Source organism: Symphalangus syndactylus, chromosome 6, assembly GCF_028878055.3.
Source record: "Symphalangus syndactylus isolate Jambi chromosome 6, NHGRI_mSymSyn1-v2.1_pri, whole genome shotgun sequence".
NCBI lineage: Eukaryota > Metazoa > Chordata > Mammalia > Primates > Hylobatidae > Symphalangus > Symphalangus syndactylus.
The window spans coordinates 129,939,887-129,958,026 of NC_072428.2; the positions used below are offsets into that span (position 1 = coordinate 129,939,887).

Below are 18,140 nucleotides of genomic sequence, written 5' to 3' on the forward strand. Positions count from 1 at the left end.
TCCACTTTCTCCACATGTTCACCAGCCTTTGATGTTATCACTATTCTTTTAAAATTTTAGCCTTTCTGATAGATGTGAAATGATATCTCATTGTGGTTTTAATTTGAACTTCACCAATGGCTAATAATGTTAAACATCTTTTCATGTGTTTACTTGGCATCTGTATATCCTCTGTAATGAAATGTCTGTTCATGTCTTTTGCCCATTTTCTATTTTATTTTTCCATAAGTTATTGGGTGTACAGGTGGTATTTGGTTACATGAGTAAGTTCTTTAGTGGTGATTTCTGAGATTTTGGTGCACCCATCACCTGAGCAGTATACACTGCACCATATTTGTGTCTTTTATCCCTCACCCTCCTCCCACTCTCCCCACCCCCAAGTCCCCAAAGTCCCTTGTATCATTCTTATGCCTTTGTGTCCTCATAGCTTAGTTCCCACATATCAGTGAGAACAGACGATGTTTGGTTTCCCATTCCTGAGTTGCTTCACTCAGAATAATACTCTCCAATCTCATCCAAGTCACTGCAAATGCTGTTATGTCATTCCTTTTTATGGATGCATAGTATTCCACCATACATATATACCACAGTTTCTTTATCCACTCATTGATTGACGGACATTTGGGTTGGTTCCCTGATTTTGCAATTGTGAGTTGTGCTGCTATGAACATGCCATGCAAGTATCTTTTTTGAATAATGACTTCTTTTCCTCTGGGTAGATACCTAGTAGTGGGATTGCTGGACCAAATGGCAGTTCTACTTTTAGTTCTTTAAAGAAACTCCACACTGTTTTCCATACTGGCTGTACTAGTTTACATTCTCACCAGCAGGGTAGAAGTGCTCCCTGATCAGCACATCCACGCCAACATCTACTGTTTATTTTTATTATTATTTTTTGATTATGGCCATTTTTGCAGGAGTAAGGTAGTGTCACATTGCAGTTTTGATTTGCATTTCCCTGATCATCAGTGATGTTGAGCATTTTTTCATTTGTTTATTGGCCATTTGTGTATCTTCTTTTGAGAATTGTCTATTCAGGTCCTTAGCCCACTTTTTGATGGGATTGTTTGTTTTTTTCTTACGATTTGTTTCAGTTCATTGTAGATTCTGGATATTAGTCCTTTGTCAGATATATAGATTGTGAAGATTTTCTCCTACTCTGTGGGTTGTCTGTTTACTCTGTTGACTGTTCCTTTTACCGTACAAAAGCTCTTTAGTTTAATTAGGTCCCAGCTATTTAACTTTGTTTTTGTTGCGTTTGCTTTTGGGTTCTTGGTCACGAAATCCTTGCCTAAGCCAAGGTCTAGAAAGGTTTTTCCAATATTATCTTCTAGAATTTTTATAGTTTCAGGTCTTAGGTTTAAGTCTTTAATCCATCTTGAGTTAATTTGTGTATGAGAGATGAAGATCCAGTTTCATTTTCTTACATGTGGCTAGCCAATTATCCCAGCACCATTTATTGAAAAGGGTGTCCTTCCCCCACTTCACGTTTTTGTTTGCTTTGTCGAAGATCAGTTGGTTGTAAGTATTTGAGTTTATTTCTGTGTTCTCTATTCTCTTCCATTGGTCTATATGCCTATTTTTATACCAGTATCACGCTGTTTTGATAACTATGGCCTTATAGTACAGTTTGAAATCAGGTAGTGAGATACCTCCAGATTTTGTTCTTTTTGCTTAGTCTTGCTTTGGCTATGCAGGCTCTTTTTTGGTTCCATATGAATTTTAGAATTCTTTTTTCTAATTCTGTGAAGAATGATGGTGGTATTTTGATGGGAATTGCATTGAATTTGTAGATTGCTTTTGGCAGTATGATCATTTTCACAATATTGATTTGACCCATCCATGAGCATGAGATGTGTTTCCATTTGTTTGTTTCATCCATGATTTCTTTCAGCAGCGTTTTGTAGTTTTCCTTGTAGAGTTCTTTCGACTCCTTGGTTAGGTATATTCCTAAGTATTTTTATTTTTTTGCAGCTATTGTAAAAGGGGTTGAGTTCTTGATTTGATTCTCCGCTTGGTCGTTGTTGATGTATGGAAGAGCTACTGATTGGTGTACATTAATCTTGTATGTGGAAACTTTGCTGAATTCTTTTATCAGTTCCAGGAACTTTCTGGAGGAGTCCTTAGGGTTTTCAAGGTAAATGACTGTATTGTCAGCAGTGACAGTTTGACTTCCTCTTGAGCGATACGGATGCTTGCTTTCTTTTTCTTTCTTTCCTTCCTTCTTTCTTTCCTTCTTTCTTTCTGTCTCTTTCTCTCTCTCTCTCTTTCTCTCTTTCTTTCTTTCTCTCTCTTGTCTGATTGCTCTGGCTAGGACTTCCAGTACTATGTTGAAGAGGAGTGATGAGAATGGGCATCCTTGTCTTGCTCCAGTTCGGAGAGGGAATGCTTTCAGCTTTTCCCCATTTAGTATTATGTTGGCTGTGCATTTGTTATAGATGGCCTTTATTACATTAAGGTATGTACCTTGTATGCCAATTTTGCTGAGAGTTTTAATCATAAGGGGATGCTGGATTTTGTTGAATACTTTTTCTGCATCTATTGAGATTATCACATGATTTTTGTTTTTAATTCTGTTTATGTGGTGTATCACACTTATTGACTTGTGTATGTTAAACCATCCCTGCATCCCTGTTATGAAACCCACTTGATGTTCGTGGATTATCTTTTTGATATGTTGTTGGATTTGGTTAGCTAGTATTTCGTTAAGGATTTTAGCATCTATATTCATCAAGGATATCGGTCTGTAGTTTTCTTTTTCGGTTGCATCCTTTCCTGGTTTTGGTTTTAGGGTGATGCTGGCTTCATAGAATGAGTTAGGGAGGGTTCCTTCTTTCTCTATCTTGTGGAATAGTGTCAAAAGTATTGGTACCAATTCTTCTTTGAATGTCTGGTAGAATTCTGCTATGAATCCAGATGCAAGTCCTTTGTCGGGTAGGTAGTTTGCAAATATTGTCTCCTAGCCTGTAGCATGTCTTTTCATCTTCTTAACAGTGTCTTTGAAAGGGCAAAAATTTTTAATTTTGATCAAGTTCAACTTTTTGATTTTTGTCCTTTATGGATTATGTTTTAGTGTTAAGTCTAAGAACTTTTTGCCAAGCTCTAAATTTCAAAGATTTTTTTTTTTACTTTTCTAGAAGTTTTATAGTTTCACATTCTACATTTAATTCCATAGTCCATTTTGAGTTCATTTTTTGCATAAGGTATGAGGTTTATATTTTGCCTATGGTTGTCAATTGCTCTAGCATCTTTTTTTTTTTCTCACTCTGTCTCCCAGTCTGTAGTGCAGTGGCTTGATCTTGGATCACTGCAACCTCCACCTCCCAGGTTCAAGCAATTCTCCTGCCTCAGCCTCCCGAGTAGCTGGGACTACAGGCATGTGCCACCATGCCCGGATAGTTATTTGTATTTTTAGTAGAGATAGGGTTTACCATGTTGGCCAGGATGGTCTCAAACTCCTGACCTCAAGTTATCCACCTTCCTCGGCCTCCCAAAGTGCTGGAATTAGGGGCGTGATCCACTATGCCTGGCCTACTCTAGCATCTTTTGTTGAAAAACCTACCCTTCCTGCATTGAATTGCTTTTGTATCTTTGTCAAAATTATCAGTTGAGCGTATATATGTGGGTCTACTTCTGGGTTCTCTATTTTGTCCCATTGATCTATGTGTTTGTCTTTCTGCCAATACCACACAGTCTTGACCACCATAGCCAAGTCTTGGGATCTAGTAGACCGATTCCTCCCACTTTATTCTTTTTTCAAAATTGATTTAATTATTTTAAGTTCTTTGCCTTTCTATATAAGTTTTGGAATAAGTTTGTCTACACCTACAAATATTCTTGCTGAGACTTTGATTGGAATTGCATTAAACCGATATACCAGTTTTGGGAGAATTGATATCTTTACATTGTGGAGTCTTCCAATCCATGAACATGATATGTTTCTCCACTTACTTAAGTCTTCTTTTATTTCTTTCATCAACATTGTAAATGGCAATGTGTTTTCATTTGGTTCACACATGTTCATTGTTAGCATATAGAAATGCTATTGATTTTTTTTTGTATGTTGATCTGGAATCCTGCAACCTTGCTAGTTCTAAGATTGTTTTTAAATTTTTTCGTATTTTCTCTGTAGATATCATGTCATCTCAAAATAGGGACAATTTTGTTTATTCCTTTTCAGTCTATGTGCTTTTCATTTATTTTTCTTGCCTTATTGCACTGGTTAGAACTTCCAATACTATGTCAAATAAGAGTAGTGAAAGAGGACATCATTGCCTTGTTCCCCATCTTAAGGAAAAGCGTTCAGTCTTTCACATTAAGTATGACGTTAGCTGTAAGGTTTTTGTAGATGCCCTTTATCAAACTGAGGAACTCATCTCTATTCCTGAGAGTTTTTATCGTGAATGAGTGCTGGATTTTGTCAAATGCTTTCTCATGTCAACTGATATAATCACATAATTTTTTATTTTTCAGGCAGTTAATATGGTGAATTATATTAATTGCTTTGAAAATATTGAATCAGCCTTGGACACCTAGAATCAATATCACTTGGTTTTGGTATATAAGTCTTTTTATATAGTGCTAGATTTGATTTGTTGAAGATTTTTGTGTTTAAGGTCATGAGAGATACTGGTCTATACTTTTCTTGTACTATCTTTGGCTGGTTTTGGTATCAGAGTAAACCTGTCCTCATAAATTGAGTTGTGAAGTGTTCCCTCCTCTTTTATCTTCTGGAAGATATTGTAAAATTAGTGTTAATTCTTCTTTTAGTATTTGGTAGAATTCTCCACTGAGAATTCTACATTAGAGAATTGTACTAAGTGCATTGAGTACCACAACATATGGTGGTGTAATTTTTGCTTCAACCATCAATTATGATTTAAGAGACTCCAAGATACCCTGGCCTGGAGATGTGTTTTTCAGGAAATTTTAAATTATGCATTCAAATAAAAAATATGAATAATTAAAATTTGAAATTTAATTAAAATTATTAATTGTTTTGTGGTTGTAAGGTTATTCAGATTGCCCACTTCATCTTGGTTGAGCTTTAGCAGTTTGTAATTTCTACAGTTTGTCAATTTCTTTCTAGTTTTTAAATATATTAGTCTAAAGTTGTTTGTAGTAGTCCCTTATCCTTTTAATAGCTGCACTATTTGTAGTGATTTCATTCCTGATGTTGGCGTTTTGTGTCTTCTCTCTTTTATCTTTGTTAGTCTTGCTTGAGGTTTATCCATTTTATTGATATTTTTCAAAGAACCAGTTTTTTGTTCATTAATTTTTCTATGGTTTTTGTTTTCAGGTTCATAGAGTTCTGCACTTTTTTTTTATTATTTCCTTTCCTGTGCTTGATAAGATTCTTTGTTCTTCTTTTTCTAGTTTATTGAGATAGGAGCATAGATTATTCATTTAAGATCTTTCCTCTTTTCTGAAGTAGCATTTAGTGCTATCAATTTCTCTCTCCACATTGCTTTAGCTGCAGCCATACATTTTGATATATTGTTATCTAGTTATTACATTATATTCACCATTATAGTAGTGTATTTGTTCTCTTATTCCTTCTGCTCCTTGTTTCATTTTTTTTACCTTTTTGTGGATAACTTGAACATTTTTCAAAATTCTATTTTGGCTTATTATAATTTTAAAATAGTTTTTCTTAGTTCTTGTGTAAATATGCATATACAATTTATCACAATCTATGAGTATGAATGCCTTGCCATTTTGAGTGATATGTATAAATCTTACTTCCATTTTGGTCCTTTTAGCCTCCTTACTTTTAAAATATAATTGTCTTAAGTATATCTTCTAAGTACATTGAGTACCACATCATATGGTGGTGAAATTTTTGCTTCAACCATCAAGTATGATTTAAGAGACTCCTGAGAAGGATACTCTATTATTTTTATCCATTTCATTGTCCTTCTTTCCTTTCCGAAGTTCCACACTTTCTTCTGTTATCATCTCCCTTTCCTTTCTGTTTGGAGAACATCCTTCAGCCATTCTTTAAGGGTAAATATGTGAGTGACAAAATCTCTTAGTTTTCCTTCATCAGAGAATGCCATTATTTCCACTTTTCTCCTGAAGGATACTTTCACCAAATAGATGACTTGTGATTGACAGTTATTTCCTTTCAGCACTTGAAAAATGTGCCACTTCCTTCTGGCTTCCATGGTTCCTGATAAAAAACCTGCTGTCCTTTGAACTGGTGTTCCCTATAGATAATACATTATTTCTCTCTGGCTGTTTTCAAGATGTTTTTCTTTCTTTTTTAGTTTTCAGAAGTTTAACTATGAGGTATCTTGGCATGGATTTCCTTGGGTTCATCTGAGTTGAGATTCACTCAGCTTCTTGAATATGTAGGTTTATGTCTTTTGCAAAATTCAGAAATTTTCAGCTGTTGTTTCTTCAGGCCAAGATGACTTTTAAGCACATTGTATATTTGAGAAACATTGCTCTGGAGGGGTGTTGAGAGATCCAAGGACTTCTCAGATTGTATGCAGAATGCTGTAAGTGTCCATAGCTTTCATTAGATTCTCAAAAGACTCCACGACCCTCACCATAAATTTTATAAAAGCATTGGTTTATGGCCTTATTGAGTTGTTTTTTGTTTTCTTGGTTAAAATCAGTAAAAACAAACAAACAAACAAACACAAAAAGTAGTTAGTATTCTTTTCTTTCTTTGTACCACATCTGTTGAATTCCTGTTTCCCAAAGATTTTCCTGACAATTTTGGAAAATATGATGACTCAGGTAAATGTTTTCCAAGTGCCTAATATGTGCCAGACAAATATTTTTATTGTTTTCTATAGTCAATGAGAAAGAGAAGAATTTAAAACAATTAATGTCATTTGGGTTTATGAAAAGTTCTTGGTAAATAAGTGCCAGAGTAAAATTGGCTGCTTTTCAGTGTGACTTTCCCCTTTAAAATCTGTTCCTTACTGCTCTGAGCTGGATACACCAGCAATCAAATTACATCCCTGAAAGTATAATTTCGTACACTGAAAACATGTCATTACACAGTGGGCCGCCTGTCATCGCCTTGGCTTGCTTTGCACAGTTGGTAGTCCAGCACTCACGGTTCCCCCAAGCAGGCTCGTCCCTGGTTCAACTGCTCTAGCCGATTCCTCCAGCCAGCACACCCTCACCTCCTTTGTCACCCCTTCTTCCTGGACTAACTCTTGCTCATCTTCCAGAACTCAGCTTGGGAAGCACCACCTCTGGGAAGTCTTCACTCTCTTTTCTCCAAGCATTGAGTTGGGTGTGCCTCCAGGGTCACTCATGCCTGCCAGAACATCACGCTGTATGTTAATTGCCTAATTGTCTCTCCTGTCAGATGGTCAGACCCTTGGAAACTGTGACTGGGTCTTGATTTGCTTTTGTGCCCCCAGTACTTTTGTAAGTATAATATGACATGTGTTTACACACTATCTCCAGTTAGAGTTCACGCCACCAGCTGACTGACTGAGCCTTTCATCCATATTTTCATTAATGTCATTAAGTATCTGTTGAGGGCTGGGCATGGAGGTTCATGCCTGTAATCCCAGCACTTTGGGAGGCCGAGGTGGGCGGATCACTTGAGGTCAGGAGTTCAAGACCAGCCCGGCCAACAAGGTGAAACCCTGTCTCTACTAAAAATACAAAACAGCTGGGCATGGTGATGGGCGCCTGTAATCCCAGCTACTCAGGAGGCTGAGGCAGGAGAATCACTTGAACCCGGGAGGGGGAGGTTGCAATGAGCTGAGATAGCACCACTGCAGTACAGCCTGGACAAAAGAGCAAGACTCCAACACAAAAATAAAAATAAAATTTTAAAAAGTACCTGTTGAGCTCCTTTATATATAGGTGTGGCAACCAGATATTCAGTTCTTCCCAAGCAGGTTTAATCTTTCCTCACAAGCATCTGTTTATTAATTCACTTTAGACTTTTTCTGAGAATTGGTATAAAGGTTATTGGTCTTCTCTTGCTAGAATTCCTATCTTTCCGTTTTGGGGAAATATGGATAACACCGACCTCTGCCATTTTCCTTCTTTGTCTTACTACTGGATCTTATGAACCCTTTATTATTGCATTTACATGTATAGCTCTGTCTTTCCTATTAGGCTGTAATAAGCTCCTTGGGCAGGGAGTGTATCTTATTCAACCCAGAGTCTCCAGGGACCGGTGCAAGGTGGCATTCCATGAGTGCTGATGGAAAGAAATTTGATGTTACATCATCACAGCTATATGGTTGCTTATGATTGGAACATACATTTCCTCATTGTCTCCATACCTTTACTTCCTAGTTATCTTTTATCCCTCATTCTAAGCCACTGTGAATTCTTTTTTGGAAAGGAGAAATGGGTAATGCAACACATTTTAACGCATTTTTTATTCCTCCCAGGTACTATCTCGGTCGTCGGATGTTTATTGTTATTTCTGAGCCAGACATGATCAAGCAGGTGTTGGTTGAGAACTTCAGTAACTTTACCAACAGAATGGTAAGTAGTTTTCTTTCTGCATATAGATGGATGGGGAATCGTTCTCAGATGGAGACACTGCATGTCAGATCCAATGGGGATGCAATCAGATCTCTGATCAGGTTTCTGTCACTTCCACTCAAAACTAAGCTCCTCAGTGAACTCGGTTTTTCAAGAGATCTATGGGACTGGTACAAAAGAGTAGCATTTACATTTAAGAAATGCTTCAAGAAAGCTAAAGCTCAAGGGAAGCTGAGGCTATTAAAAATGCTAAAACCAAGAGGGTTTTCTAAAGCTGGGTTCAAAGCCAGGGGAATCCAGAGGGCACAGGCCAAGTGACTGACGGAGAATGAGCTAGGCTAATAAATATCAGTTGGAAAGCAAAATTTTGAGGTTCTTCCACTTGCATCTTTCCCAGAAAGTATAAGAGTATTAAGGCTGGAAAGGGAAGTCAAGCAAAATTAGGAGAGAAATTTGTCCCCTAGTAAGAGAAGGAACCTTTAAGAGGGCTCCTTTATATTAGTTCAAGTCTCCAGCCTACATGCATGTACATATCCCTTTGTTTTTGGAAAGTAAATGTCCTACTATTTATCTTTGATGAGAAATCCCAAAGGATGGGAGAGGTGACAGAAAGTGGCAGAGATCAGGCCAGGCACAGTGGCTCATACCTGTAGTCCCCACACTTTGGGAGGCCGAGGAGGGTGGATTGCTTGAGTTCAGAAGTTCGAGACCAGCCTAGCCAACTTGGCGAAACTTTGTCCCTACAAAATTACAAAAATTAGCTGGGTGTGGTGGCACACATCTGTAGCCCCAGCTACTTGGGAGGCTGAGACATGAGAATTGCTTGAACGCTTGAATCTGGGAGGCTGGGAGTGGGAGGCTGCAGTGAGCTGAGATCGCGCCACTGCACTCCAGCCTGGGCAACAGAGACCCTGTCTCAAAAAAATTAAATAAATAAATAAAAGAAATAAAGAATGAAAAAATGGCAGGTATCAGTGCTATCCATTTTCCAAAAATAGGGAGATAGGCATTCTAGCAGAGAAGACCAGTAAGCTTTACGTTGATTCTTGGAAAAAGTCTAAAGTGAATTAATAAACGTTTGTGAGAACTCAGAGAATCACCTTGCCAACCATTTTTGGGGGGTCCAATTAGACCTCACTTTTCATTCTTTTAGGGAAGTAGGTATTCATTGTTTTGTTGATTATTTGGCAAACTTTTTCATACCTGCCATATGCCAGGCACTGTGTAGGTGCTGACTGTAAAGAGACAGTGTCCCTCGAGGAACTCTCGGTTTAGTGAGGGAGGCAGGCAAGGAAAGGGACCAGCACAATGCAGTGTGGTGAGTGCTCCTGAGGTGGGGAGCCCAGGCCACTAGGATGCGGACACAGGAAAGTTTATTGGGTGTGAGGCACTTGGGGCTGAGTCTTAAAGAAATTAGGGAGAGTCCCCTTCCCTGTGTTCTGAACTAGGTGAGCCATCCAGAGTGTGTCCCTGTCATAACAAGAACTTATGAGATGGGTACAGTTATCATCTCTATTTTATAGACAAAGAAACTAAGGTTCAGAGAGGCTAAATGATCAACCCTGGTAACATGGCTTAACACGAGGAGGAGCAGGGATTCATGTGCCATCTCTCAACTTAAGTCGAGAGCTCTTTTTACTGCCACAGCTGTGACAGCTGCCTCAGTAACATTTCTGGATGTCAAGGTTGAATGGAGTAATTGGCCACTCACACAAAATATGCTCATCTTCTTCCAGCCCCAGAGCATCATGCCCACCTTCAGACATCACGTGGCCTCTAGAGGGATGTGGCCTGGAGGGAGGAGGCTGGCCTGCTACCTCCATCCCTTCAGGATGGCCGAAGGAATTGCAGAAGTTTAACTGCTTCTCTGCTGCCTCTAGATTCTCTTTCCTAAACATTGCATTGCTATCTCCTTGCTCAAAGTCCCCTGGAAACCATCTGTCAAGAAACTGATTCTGATGATTAAATGCAGCCGTAGCTGTAGCTTGTTGCTCCATCAGCCTCAGCAAGGAGTGCTGATTAAAGAAGTTGGAGAAGCCAGTAAGTCAAAGTGCACGGACCACGAAGCCACATCCTGGCAAGCAGTAAAGGCACTCCCAGGAGCCTGCCATAGCGCTTGAGACTGTCTGAGCCCCTAAGCCATGAGATGGCACTTGCCAACTGGTGTCTCCATATTTCCTCCCATGACACCAGGACATGTGACCCTGAGAGCTGACCTAGAAGAGGTCAATGATTTGGCCTGCTAGGGGCAGACATACTCAATGCACATGTTCAAGCAGGGAGGACCCAATAATATTGCCCTCAGCTTTGATCAATTTCTCCTCCAAGCCATTTGTCTGCCGTTCCTAATTTCTTTCACCATCCCCTCACCCACCCCTCCACCCAGACTAGGTCCAGCGCCCCAAACTCCAGAGTATAGTTCCAATTTTCTTCCTCTTCCACTCAGCGCAGGATTAAGCCTTCAGGACTAAGTTCAAGTTCCCCAGACAATATTTAAGGGCTCTTGCGACTTAGATCCACTCTGTGAGCTCCACCCTGTCTCTCACTGCTCCCCATTACAAATCGTCATTCCAGCCTCTCCCTGCTCACCCTCACCTGCTCTGGAGAGGCCTGACCTCTGCCTTGCTCATGCTGACACTGCCCCAGAATTGAAGGCAGTGTAACAGTGGGGCTCATATTGATTATGACGTGAGTTTGAGCACATTTCTTTTTTTTTTTTTTTTTTTTTTTTTTTGGACACAGGGTCTTGCTCTGTCACCCAGGCTGGAGTTCAGTGGTGTGATCAGAGCTCACTGCAGCCTCAAACTCCTGGGACCAAGTGATTCTCCCACCTCAGCCTCCTAGGTAGCTGGGACTGCATGTGTGTGCCACCATGCCCAGCTAATTTTTTAAAAAAATATTTGGCAGAGATGGGGGTCTTACTATGTTGCTAAGGCTAGTCTCGAGCTCCTGGCCTCAGGTGATCCTTTCACCTTGGCCTCCCAAATTGTTGGGATTATAGCCCTGAGCCACTGTACCTGGCCACATTTCTTAACTTAAAAAAGAGCTGGGGCAGGTCTTTTTAAAAACGTCTGTGGAAAGTGGAGCTGAATCAACATGACTCAGCAGAAATTGTCACAACCAGTGGAAGAACTTCTTATTCTTGGCATCCTCTCAAGGCCTGGAGTTGGGGGATATGATCCACCTTACTGGGCTGTCGTAAAGCCAGATGGGATTATGCATATAACCTCTCCCTCTACACAGTACTTGGCAGGTGACACATTACTTCTTCTCACAAGAAAACCCTCCACCTCTTCCACACCCATCCAAACTCTTGCTGTTCTTCAAGACACTCCTCAGATTCTGCCTCCTCCAGGAAGCCTTCCCTGGCCCTATCCACACGCACTTTTCCCCTTCCCTGAACTCTGGCAGCACTCACCATGTGTGTCACTCATTGTCACAGTTGATCCCCTTGTGCCTTCCACTATTTACAGTAAAGGAGGATATGGCTTTCACTCTAGCTTGATTATTAGCTCTTTTAAGGCCAAGAACTGTATCTTGTATTTTTTTAAACCCCATGACAAAAACACATATTGACTCTTCAGCATCCAATATATTCTTGTTCCAACTGAATGGAATTTCCATCAACTTGACATTCCTCCCAGAAGAATGAGGTATTACTTGAACCTGGAGTTGCAATATAGTCTTCTTTGTCTCGGTCATTCACAAACCCATAAAAAGACCCATCGTGGATGAAATCTCCAGGAAACCCCAGTGTTTGCAGTTTTCCATCTGGGAATGCATCCACTTATGTGTAGCTTTGTTTATGGTCTTTAAGCCAATTCCATATCAATGGTAAAACAACCCTTAGTGACTCAATTTTTTAAAAAACAGTCTTTAAAGTGGGATTTTCTCACAGGTTTTTGAAAGTCAAATTAAATTGGGTTCTGTGGTTCCCTCTTATCCATATGCTTATTTATCTGCTCAAAGAACTCAAGGAGATTAGTGAGACGTGATTTCTCCTTACTGACACCACGTTGCCTTCCCTCTAATAGGCCATGTTTACTTAAGCGTTCAGCGATTCAGCTTTATTATACATTCGCTCGGTAAACATTAAACGCTTACTCCATGCAAGCTGCTACCAAACGGTCCCTTGTGATACAGAAAATACCTCGGCATATTAGTTTGATAAATTAAGTGAAAAGGAACTTAAATAATGCATGCTCTCATTCTCCAACAGGGAGAGCCCATCTCTGCTCACAAATTCAGGCTTGAGTTACGTGAGTTTTGTCCCTGGACAGCCTGGTGGAGAAGGGCCCTGATTTGGGAAGCTGGATTTAGCTCTGAAATTTGACATGAGCTGTAAGCATCCCATGAGGGATCCATAGAGCGTATTCACTGGAGGTGGGGGTGATGCAACAGGGAGCTCCCTGACATACATCAACATTGAATAAATGTGTGAATTCAAATATCATCCTGTGAAATATTCTTTTCCAAACTCCAGAACACTGGCTGGAGCAGACTATGGGTTGGATCCAGAGCGGCAGTTCTTAACGTCATGCTTTCCCATTCACCGTTTTTGGGCCTCTGGAGTCTGTGCAATGTCTCTGCTTCATCTTGCTCATTTTCCAAGTGGACCTTTTAGGTCTCTATCAATGTCCTCAGTGCTTCCTGAAACTGCTCCATGATGGTGCAACTACAGCTTATCATTAAACCCAAATCAATCTTCTTGGCACTTATAGAAGCTCAGTTGTCCTGGTATGTCAGGACTTGGATGTTTCTATTCAGATATTTTCAATGAGCTCTTCTTTGCTGTCAGGTATGGTACCTAATGAAACCATAGGGCAGCTCTTTTTTAAATATCTGTGGAAAATGGAGCTGAGTCCACATGACTCAGCAGAAATGGTCACAACCAGAGGCAGAACTTCTTGTTCTTGGCCTCCTATCAACGCCTAGAGTTCAGGGGCTGTGGGAAGGGTGATAAGAGGTAGGCCAGTCTTTGGCCCATGTTAGCTTGGTCTGGTCAGATAGGCATGTCAGGGATGTGTCAAAACACTAAGCCTACTGCCTTGGAGATGTGGGTGCTGGTCTGGAGTGGCAGCATGGAGTGCCATCCCTCAGGTCCTCATGAGCAACAGAGAGGTCACCTCTCCAGGCACAGGTCGAGCCACACCATTGACACACAAGAGTCACATCCAAAGCCATGTGATGGACGTGGTGGGTGGTTTTATCCCGAACCATCAGCACCCGGCACCCTGGCTGCCCCAGGTTCAGCCTCTCAGGGGCTGCTTCACTCGCTGTCCACACAGCTGTGAACATTGCATGATGAGTCACTGTGAAGCCACAAACTCCTTGGCATTGGTGAAGATGACTAAAGTTATAGGCAAATTAGTCACTGGAAACCTTCCTATCCTCTGTATCTGCAGCAGCCTCCTATTGAAGGAAGAAAAGAGCATGTTGGCTCATTGCAGAACTAATTGGCAAGGAAAGCTCAATTCAGGGCTACAGGTGGGTCAGACCCCCTTGTGTGGGGGCCACAGGCACCCGCCTGCTGGCATCCATTGAGGAGAGAGGGGTCCTTGGCAGACTTGCCATAAAACCGCCCCCCTCGAACTCATTCCTACACCTGTAACCAGTACTTCTCCACTGACAGCTTTTGAAAACTGTTCACCTGGAGTTCCTGGTTCTCTTTCTCTTAAATCAAACATTGAGTAAATGAAGACACTCAGATGTTCAAACATGCGCATCAAGATTTAAGTTATGAGAGTGGTTGCCATGCATGACCTAGGGAAGCTCTCATGGCCTCAGTCAAACTTTGCCAACGTTTTTTAGCTGTGCATTTCTTGAGAAAGGTCAACTCACATTACAGGTCTACAGCTCTGAGCAAGGCAGAAGTTCTTCCTGCAAGCATAAACAGACTACAGAGGGCAGTGAAACCAGAAACACAGGTGTGCAACCTCATTTGCCTGCCCCCATCTCTATTTTGAGGCCTCTTTGTTTTATGTGACCTCCCTCTCCTTCTCTGCCCCAATCTTCTTATAACACCCACTTTCTTCTTTTAATTTCCCGCTCTTCTAAGCCATAGCCCAGTGGTATGGCAAAAGGCCTTTGCCGTGCACAGGAAACCCTCCAGTCTGAACTGGAAGCTTCTTGCTGCAGGATGGGCTGCCCCATTGGAATTCCCAGGTGACAGTCGCAATGGGATGCCTGTCCCCTGCAGGTCTCCCATTTCACCTGCTTTTCTAATGTCTGGACATGGCTAAGTTCTAGAAAAGCCAGATCCATGGCATTACATTTAATCAGTACAACACACTGAGCTTCGTTTCCAACATAGTAGCTAAGTTTCAATTCTAACATCCTCAAAAGTACTGAGTGTCTTGTGATGCCTTGGGAACATAGGAATAGTGTTAAGTGGTGTTGATTCTCAATGCTTAAATGTACTTCTCTCTGCCTTGCACAGATTTTTCTAAAATTTCAAGACCTTGTTGAAAATGATTTCATATTTTTGTGTCTTACTAGACTCTTGGTTCAGCAGGAAGCTATATTTATATATTTTTAACAAAAATAAATTAGTAAAAGCTTGCTCTGATATTTATGCCATATTTCCCTAACTTTTGTGGTGGCAGAAGTAGAAATAAGTGTGTAAACCAGGAGATTAATATCGACGATTTAGGCATGAGAATAAACCATAAAATCAATTCTTGTCTCTCAGTGGATATATTCCAGAACATTCCATGGAAATCAAGTCACTGAGTCCTGATCCTCCCTGTCTTTCTCTGCCCCAATCTCCTTCTTATGACATTCCCTTTCTTCTTCCCATTTCCCCTCTTCTAAGCCATAGCCCAGTAGTATGGTAAAATGTCTTTGATTTTAGTTTAAAGAAATGAAATCAGATTCCAGATTTGCTATCTCTTATTAGTTGTGTGACCTTCAGACAATCCTTTAACCTCCTGATTCTCAATTTCCTCCTGTGTAAAATACATTAGACTAGCTAATCCCTAAGGTCTGTTTGGTGCCCAGTTCACGTGACCGTTGGCAGCCACAGGGAGCCACGGAGTCCCACCAGCGTCCCACAGAGCCACTTGGAGCTTCAGGTACAGGGAACAAGCTCCCTCTTAGGCGCCCTCAGGAAAATTTACTCTCACAGCCAAGCATGTCAAGTGCGATATCAGGAACACCCTTCTCCTTCTTGAACACTGCTTCTGGCCAGAAACTCTGCTGAGATCTGTTAGAGAGTTTCCTCCAAAGATAAGAGTTAACAAGCCCCCGGATTCCCTTCTCCGCTCAGGAGGGGCCCTCGCTGTCGGCTTTGGGGCTGATAGAAGCACAGTTCCAAGCGCCTGGCTTCCTCCTCCTCCCCAGTGGATAAAATGCTGGAACTCCATCAGGCAGGACTGCCATAATTAGAAGAGGCCCCTTTCCAGCGGCTGAAGCTGACTAGGCAGATAGAGCCCAAATTTGTTTTTAGCCACCACATGCCCCTGAGCTGACCCCTCGAGCTGTGGACACATCTCACAACCTCACCCGGAGGCTGTTCTCTCAGGCCAGTCACACTCTCCCGCAGAGAGGGTGAAGATGATGTCATCTCTGTGGCCACCTTCTACCAGCAGAGGGAATGAATGAAAACTGACATGTAGAATAGTAAGACAACTACTGTTTTCATTTTTGGTATTTTTTTATATTTTAATTTTTTTATACGCTATTTTTAGTAAAAGGAAAACCTTTACTATTTCAAACCACCAAAATATAAGCCCTATTTGGTTCAAATCTTTGTACAGCCAGATAGCAATAGACATAAATTGAAAATAGCCTCAAGTATAGAATTTGGGGTTATACAAGTGACAGAATTCTTGAGTCTCAGTTGATTATAATATAATGAGGGGCAGTGCCAGGTCTTTCACGTCTCCAGGTGGGAAGGAGACAAGTTGCACAGTGGCTGTCCTCATCTGTGCCTGGTTGTGTGAGAATTAGAAACAATGTTTGTAACAGTGACACCTAGTCTTTGTGAACGTGGTCCTCTTTTTGATATTAATATTTTTGCAGCTTAGTTGGCATAAACAAGTTGGCTCTCTCTACTCACATCACAACCAATGAGGTATAACACTATCTCTTGGAGTCCTTAGAAGCACCTCGCTCTATTCAGCTGGCCCCTCAGCCCTGTGTGGCTGTTTCAGAACTGTTGATCATCTGTCAAGACATCCCAGAGATCATCTAGATCTTGAGTCCATTTCTCGCACGTTCCAGAACACAAGAAAACATTTTTGTCTATAGCTTCATATTCTATCATGCCTTTCATCCCTTTCTCCCGATAATACATGAACTCGGTTACAGCAGAAATGCATTCCATGCATTTGCAACACTCTGGAAGGAGCCAGTGGTTCTTGTGTGGCTTTACCAGGCCAGTTGAGAAGCACTGGGCTGGCCCATGAGAAACCTTCAATAAGTGGCTGCTGTCTTCATGCACCCATGGAATGCCGAGGTGTTGGTTTTCTTCAATAACCTGCTCCTCAGGGCAGTGTTTCCTAATTGCTGGAGAATGACCCAAGAGTTGATGAAATAATGTGAAAAGTACTGTGTTTGCTGTAAGATGGACAAGTATTGGCGATATAGGCCACCTCACTCCCACCCTCCATTCTTTGTCTTGATAGTTCCAGTCCCAGTACAACACCTGGCACACAGTAGTTGCTCCATCAATATTCACAGCATAATCACAGACACCATTCAGAGCAGAGCTTGCACAGCCCTAAACATAAAGTGCGGCAAACCGAGCTCAAGATCATTGAAAATAGCAGCCATTCAGCTCCTGCTGTGGGATTGCCAGGGAGGGCCAGAGACAGTGTTCTTGACACATTCTGTGTGGGGTTCATCCACATCTTCCTAAATGCCCAAGGCATGGCTATTTGGAGCGGAGCAAGTAAAGACAACAAGGGGCCCCTCTGCTGGGTTTTCTGTCCCCCTCTGGCTGCCAGCACTAATCTACACTTTGAAGAGGGGCAGAAGGGGCAAAGTTAAACCACACCTTCCTCTCTTACCAGTTGTCACCCCTCTAATGACTTTTCACTTTCTCTGCTCACCTTCTGCTTCCTGCCTCTTTTAGGAGGTGGGAACCAAAGGGACCATAGGCCCTAAAAGGGGCCACCCTTTGAAGGAGGAGACATGACCACAAATGTCACCCTTTGACATCCTAATGGGATCCATGTTAAAAAAGGAAGTTTTTAACCTGGTCTCAGAGGACACTTGCAAGAGATGCCAAGGAAGGCAGTGTGATCATCCCGTCAAGCAGCCTAACATGAGCCCGTGAGAGAGAAACTGCAATCCACCCACAACGTGTGGTCATCAAAGGGCGGCAACCCCAGTTACCAGCTTGAGATTAAAAACCCAAATTAAAACAGCGCCAAAGGATTCCTGCCAGCTGTTAACACCTCTCTTAAAATGTGGCCACTGTCTGAAAACCATCGTTTAGTTGATGAGGTCTAACCTCATTACACATCACAGTAGGACACTCCTTCCTGAGACCAGGCACTGCTCCCATGAGTGCAGTAGGACAGACCTACTCTGTTCCTGACGATGATACCCCAATACAGCCCGACAAGCGTGTGCTCAGTGAAGGTTCCCAGGTCTTTTTAATGCAACTGTTTGCAGGTCAGGTTGCTTCCATCACATGCACTGAACAACTAAACTTTAAA

The 18,140-nt window shown here is 41.5% G+C and overlaps 1 protein-coding gene across 5 annotated transcripts in view; it reads left to right on the forward strand.

The window, feature by feature from the left end:
* Positions 1-18,140, forward strand: part of TBXAS1 (thromboxane A synthase 1) — a 190,427-nt gene that overhangs the window by 73,100 nt on the left and 99,187 nt on the right. For 4 of the 5 annotated variants that reach the window (XM_055284233.2, XM_055284234.2, XM_055284232.2 and 1 more), the window contains exon 4: positions 8,379-8,475. In XM_055284233.2, the coding sequence (XP_055140208.1) occupies positions 8,379-8,475 (97 nt within the window). Of the gene's footprint in view, positions 1-8,378; positions 8,476-10,211; positions 11,183-18,140 lie in introns of those variants that run through there. The other variant, XM_055284236.1, reaches the window with a different exon arrangement.